This window comes from Sinocyclocheilus rhinocerous, unplaced genomic scaffold (assembly GCF_001515625.1).
Source record: "Sinocyclocheilus rhinocerous isolate Xijiao unplaced genomic scaffold, SAMN03320098_v1.1 scaffold431, whole genome shotgun sequence".
NCBI lineage: Eukaryota > Metazoa > Chordata > Actinopteri > Cypriniformes > Cyprinidae > Sinocyclocheilus > Sinocyclocheilus rhinocerous.
Genome location: NW_015624541.1, coordinates 662735 through 669225, shown reverse-complemented (window position 1 = coordinate 669225; position 6491 = coordinate 662735). Strand labels below are relative to the sequence as shown.

Below are 6491 nucleotides of genomic sequence, written 5' to 3'. Positions count from 1 at the left end.
TTTTTAGACCGATGAGCTTTGTAAAAATCGACGGGTTTCAGAAAGGCGGGGCATAGAGGAGAAACAATAATGTACAGTATGTGGAAAATAATGTGTTTTTTGAACCTTAAACCGCATAAACACATTTCATTACACCAAATACACAAAATAATGTTCTTTTTAGCAGCATCATATGACCCCTTTAATTATATGTGATGCACAAAGAATTGAGATCACTGTAATCTGATATTAACATCGTCTCAGTTGAACCATTTAATAGACCACATATATCAGTTAATAGATCAGTTTGTGAACTCACCGTAGGATATATTCAGATTGATTTTTCGCTTCGTGGCCTCTTTGGACAAAACATCCTTCAGTATGGATATGGTAGAAATGTTGTCTGATTTGAAGTTTGCCTCACCTTTACTGGAACCCATTACAAAAATGTATAAAGACTGATTACTGAATACTTCCTCTAATAATGCAATCATCTAGTAGGATCTTTGTCCAACTGTAATAAATATATTTGAAATCATAATCAGCTCTTTTTCAAAACAATCACATGCACATCAAGAAAAATGTACTTAAAAATAGTACTTACATTTCATAAATAAACATATTTGGATATTGAACAGATAGGCCTCACCAATAGGTGGCTTCTAGATGTGTGCCCAAGAAAGTGTTCTGAAAGTAGAATGTGATGTTGTCTCCTGCCGGGGTTTTCTCTGGGACCTCAGGCAGACAGAAAACAACCCAGGAATGGATCTCTGCAAAACTGAACTGTCCTGTCAGTCTCAAGGTGTTCATGGGCCTAGTCATGAAGAGAGAATAACAGTAATGTTTAGCTGGCAGAATAAATGCATGATAAGAATTTATAACCATTGTGTGTCTCTAAGCTCACCGCTCCTGATCAATTGCGTGTGTCCTCTGGTGGAGGGAAAGGGGTTTGATCTGGTATTGTCGAACCTGGCAGGTTTTGGGCTGAAGCCTTGGCGTCACGTAAGCCTGAAGGGTGCCATACTGACCCTCTATAGACCTCACCTTAGAGAAAAATCAGGACAAATGCTCAGATATATTGCCTACCTTGCAATTTAAGAAAAAATACAATATACATTATTATATTGAAAATTATCCAAAGAAGTAGACACCTTCAGTTCCAGCCTAGTGGTATTTGCTTGGCACCTGTAGGTGGCAAGGAGGAAGTTCCCATTTGACTGTGGGGTTAGATGAACAAACAAAGACAGTTTTGCAAACACATGTGATGTGGTCATTAAGTAAGCTTAATGATGTGGCACACAGGTGCTTTACCTCTGAATCACATTCGCTGAAGCTGACCACTGCTGAATTCTTATCAACGTCCAACAGGTCAATGGGAACATCACTCTGTCAGAAACAAAAACACATGTAAGTGAATGTAAGGAAACTTCAGTCTCACAATGCTGAAATTACAATACATGTAAAAATTATGTTGAATTAGCGAAGATCTAAAATACAACTAATTAAAATGCATAGTTCCAGTTCTGACTTCCATTCAATGCTGACTGATTTATTGAGCACAAAATCAGCATATTAGACTGATTTCTGAAGGATCGTGTAACACTGAAGACTGGAGTAATGGCTGCTAAAAACACAGCTTTGCCATCACAGAAATAAATGTATAAATTATAAAAATGTTAAAATATATTCAAATAGAAAAGTTATTTTCAAATTGTAGTAATAATTCACAAAATTACTGCCTTTACTATATTTTTGATCAAAGAAATACAGGCTTTATGAGCATAAGAGACTTCTTTCAAAAACACTAAAACAATCTTACCAACCCCAAACTTTTGAACAGTACTTTATATAAATAAAAGCAAGATAAATTAGTGTATTGCTCTCACCTGTAGCAGCAAGTTGTCAATGGCGGTCTGCACCTCTAGTGTGAGGCTGTAGCTGGCATCATCCTGGCACAATGTGAATTTGTCATTGATGCTAAAGACTGGCACAGCGGACACTGCCGTGCTGGACTGAGAGCTCTGCTGGTATTTTTCTCTGCCCTGCAACACTTTCATCTGGAACTGCTCTAACTCTGCTCTGTACAAACACATGCATTACCAAACAAGGCATGTCAGAAGGTGTTTCAAAATCTATGTCAGTTTGGTAAACAGATTTTTGTTGTTTTAGACTCATCATCATGGCAGGAAACAGCCGGATGTGTAGTACCTGAGTGCAGCCACCTTCCCCTGGGTCTCCCGGCTCATCTTGATCTCATCCCCCGGGCCTGCAACCATCTGCTGAGGCTCTGTGGTGAGTCCTGACACCCATCCTGGAAACCAGTCACATGACCTCTCAGTCAACACAGGTGAATGATATACTAACATCACCCACACAGTATTCTTAGAAAAGACATAGTAAAATGCTTTTATCTAACAGCCCCAGCTAACCTGTGTAAGTTGCTGTAAGAACTTCATCATACATATCCTTTCCGACACAGCCACCCTGGATTGATGTGACACTCTCAGACAAAACCTTGTAAACAGGGAAAGACAATTACCACAACTGTAGTGCAGCAGAATTTAATTTGAGACAAAATGAGGGTGTTCCATATATTGCTCATCATTCAAATGTGACACTCACATTCTCAAAGCGCAGCATTGGCTCATTTGAACTGTCCAACCCGTAGACCCCCACAGTCCCATCATCCCTTCCCACCAGAATGTCCTTCACACCATCACCAACAATGTCAAAAGTATCAATACAAAGCACACCTTGAAAACACCAAAAGACCAATACAAATTAGCATGGCTTCAATTTTTAATTTCTAATAACCCCTCACTATCTAATTCCTACCTCCTTTTTTCTTCTCATTATCCAGTTCCCAACTAGTAATGGGTCCAGATTTGGTCATCTGCACAAGACCTAGTTTCCCATCAGCTGTTCCATAAAGAACTTCCTCACCACCTTTTCCTTAAGATCAAGATTTTATGCATCAAATACCCAGACTCAAACAATACATTCTTTCACATTAAAATGAGTGAGCAGATTTTTAGCACACACCACCATCTCTGTTGAGAAGTTCCAGAACAGTTGGAGGTCCGGGAACTTCTACGTCGAACTGAAGGTCGGATCCCTGATGGAGCACAAAGTTTAGGATGACTGTGGACTTGAGCATCATGAATTGGATATGGCCACCAAGTAAAGGATATCACGGCTACCAGTGACAGCTAAAGTATAATTGGGTAACAAAGTAGAGACAAAAGGTGGCCAACATGACTAGAGGGTGTTTCGGACTACCTGCAATACTCTAAGTACTCTGTCCTGGCAGGCCAGGATGGGCACAATGTGGCCCACAGTCTCCACAGGTAAACACAGGACGTCATTGATCTTGTCTCCTGACAGGTAGTAGTCCTGATCCTTGCAGTCACAGTAATGGTTATAAATGTAACTGGCACACACAAACAGATCTGCCCCTGAAACATGCCTGTGGGAAAGTAAGGCAGAACAAAAAGTGAAGCATCCAAAATGACACAGCGTTACATGCATTACCAAATTTGCTAATCATTAATATAGAAATACCCAAAGTTGAGAGAGTCTGAAAAACAAGAAGCAGATCTCACATGGCATTTATGCTCTCTGTTAGGTTGGCTTCAAATGTAAGAAACTGTTTGCCCTTTTTAGTATATCCTCTCACTTCAGAGCCAGAGCTCACAAAGATCTTTTCCTGTGGGGTTCCCAAAGCCCCTCCAAGCTCAAGTCTGGAGATCTTCTGTCCTGGTAGTGATTTGAACACAGGCTGACAAAAAAGACAGACATTTATTCTCCCATTGAGAAAAAAATAACTTTGTTTGTTTATATTAATATACACACTACCATTCAAAAGTTTGGGGTCAATAAGATTTTTGTATGTTTTTGAACTAAGTATCTTATATTTACCTTGGTTGCGTTTATGTGATCAAAAATAGAAACATGGTAAAATATTTTTAAAATTTAAAATAACTGTCCTCTGATTTAATATATTTTTAAATGCGATTTATACCTGTGATGGCAAAGCTCAATTTTTAGCAGCCATTACTCCAGTCTTCAGTGTCACATGATGTTAGATGAATCACAATGATTTGGTGCTTGAGAAATATTTTTTATTATTATCAATGTTGAAAACAGTTGTGCTGCTAAATATTTTTGTGAAGACCATGATTTTTCTCAGGATTCGTTGATGAATATAAAGTTCAAAATAAAAGTATTTTATCATTTAAATCAAAACATTTAATAATATCATAAATGTCTTTACTGTCACTTTTCATCAATTTGATGCATCCTTGCTGATTTTACAGTATTATTTCCTTCCAACATCTGACTGACCCCAAACTTTTGAATGCTTGTGTACACTAAAACAGGAAACACTTCTGATAAATACCACAGCCTCCCCTTTTTTCATTCCAAAACCGGTCACAACACCATCATAATCTGCAACAACCACCTGAAATGAGAAAACGACACACTAGCATCACCAGATACACCAACATGTTGCTTATAGACAAATGTTTGTTCCCTTTTTAACTGAGCGGGGGAGAAATGTCAAGCACATGCTCAAATAAATAGAACATGTCGCATGCTCTTTCACAAGTGGGATCTAATCTCCAGTGGCCTTGTTTTACAAAGTAACCCCCTGAAATAGTCTAAAGCAGAAATGTCATTAAGTCCTTGAAACTATGGAAAGTTTATAAGACTGTACATTTTAGTTATGGATATTAATACCTGATTTCATATACGTTACTTGCAGCAAGTTTTAAGATTGAACTTTCTGTTAAAAGAACATTCCTTGCAATTACTGATTACTGATAATGTAATTTTTTATTTTTTTTGCATAACTGTCAGCACTGTGAGGAATGAGTAATATTATTTGTGTTATAAGATGTATGGTAATAATTATTTTCTGTGAACAGATGATTTTCACAAGCTTGATTTACACTAAACCTGGAATATTCTTTTATAAGGGATGCAGATATACCTTTTGAGTTGCTTTTCGCCCCACAGTTGGGAGAAGTTTCATGGTTTTTTGAGAAGTCACTCCAACCTGAGAAAACAAAGATGACATGGCCATTAGTAAATTTCCTTTCTGATAATTAATAATATATAAAATGCCTAAGTGGCTCAGCCACAGGCCTTACAAGTGTGCATTTTAAACGACCGAGTGCACATATGCCATCACAGTAAATCACAGCAGATATGCAAATACATAGAGATGTTGAGACCTTACCTGGAGATAATCAACGTGATTTAAGTTCAACTCCATTTCGTTTGTCAGAATAATAACTCCACAGATCCCTTTGAATTGTGACAGCTTAACCGTTTTCTGTTTAGCGTTGATATTGAAGATGCCCCAGAGTAGTTCTGTGTAATTAATTCCCCAAGAAGGTACTTTGAAATAGAAATCTGTATTTCGAGTTTTTCCGATGGACACAGTGGTCCTGACTAGTCGTCACAACCGACTGGATTATCCTGCGGATTAGTTAGTTAGTGGCTGATTCTGCTGCAGATAAAGTGGCTAACGTTAGCTGTGTCAGTTGGTCCGCTTTACAAGACAATTCAAGTCGCATTTATATGTAAAAAAAATAAAATAAAATAAAAAACCTATGCCGCCTTTTCATACACATTTATCCAAACGATATGCTTCGCTTCGCGGACAAAAATAAAAAATCCGTCTAAGTACAGCAGCAGCAAAAGTGTTTTTGTTTGCAGCTAACACGTTTCCTCAGCAGCGCCATGTTTGTCAGCCACCCAAACCATCTCTGGTTACCATGGTAACAGCAAGCGTAATAAGATTCGTTCAAACCACTGAAAAATATTTTATATTTTAATAAAGTCAAAAAGCATTCAAACAGTTTTTTCCCCCTGATGCCCTAAAAACCTGATAAATAAATAAACCTGATAAATAAATAAATAAATAATTTCCCCAGTTTCCTGTTTCCAGCAGTTTCTATTTTTCCCTAGTGCCCTAATAATTTAAACAATGAATTAAATCATTGTAAATTAAAATTAAATCATTGTAAAATAAATAAAACATGTGTTCGAATAATTATTTAATTAATTATTCCAACTCAGGTTTTTAGTTCTAATTTTTATTTTGCTGATATGAAGCATACAAGCACTGCTTGAAGCATATGTCAACAAATGCTTTTAGTATGTCTTCAGATAATAATAAAACTACCTTGGAGGAAGAGCCCTGCTGAAAAGACATACATAAAATAATACATTTGTTTTCTGGTTTTATGAGTAGTTGGTATCCCAGACTGGTCAAGCTGGGTTGGTGACCAGCCAAACCATCTAAGGCTGGTTTAAGAAACCAAGGTTACATCATATTGGTCTTTTGTTGATGCTTTTTCAGACATACACACATTGATTTCTATTGTTTTTACACTAAGCTGTGATGATATTTTCTATCTCTAAACTTAAACCTTTCTACATTTAGAGATTTTCACTATTACATTATTAAGCATGTTTAATAGCGATTTTAGTTTTTTTGTCTT

The 6491-nt window shown here is 37.1% G+C and overlaps 1 protein-coding gene across 1 annotated transcript in view; it reads right to left on the bottom strand.

Annotated features, from left to right (window-relative positions):
• LOC107741577 (Bardet-Biedl syndrome 7 protein homolog) overlaps nt 1-5740 on the bottom strand; it is a 7572-nt gene extending 1832 nt beyond the window's left edge. Inside the window, exons 1-16 of the mRNA XM_016554332.1 lie at nt 5222-5740; nt 4973-5038; nt 4379-4441; nt 3582-3757; nt 3259-3445; nt 3022-3094; nt 2815-2931; nt 2602-2732; nt 2409-2493; nt 2188-2290; nt 1866-2058; nt 1291-1365; nt 1131-1196; nt 884-1023; nt 629-793; nt 299-408 (exon numbers count right to left, since the gene is read on the bottom strand). Of these exons, the coding sequence (XP_016409818.1) occupies nt 299-408; nt 629-793; nt 884-1023; nt 1131-1196; nt 1291-1365; nt 1866-2058; nt 2188-2290; nt 2409-2493; nt 2602-2732; nt 2815-2931; nt 3022-3094; nt 3259-3445; nt 3582-3757; nt 4379-4441; nt 4973-5038; nt 5222-5257 (1786 nt within the window). The 5' untranslated portion in view covers nt 5258-5740. The remainder of the gene's footprint in view (nt 1-298; nt 409-628; nt 794-883; nt 1024-1130; nt 1197-1290; nt 1366-1865; nt 2059-2187; nt 2291-2408; nt 2494-2601; nt 2733-2814; nt 2932-3021; nt 3095-3258; nt 3446-3581; nt 3758-4378; nt 4442-4972; nt 5039-5221) is intronic.
• Between the last annotated feature and the right edge of the window lie 751 nt (nt 5741-6491).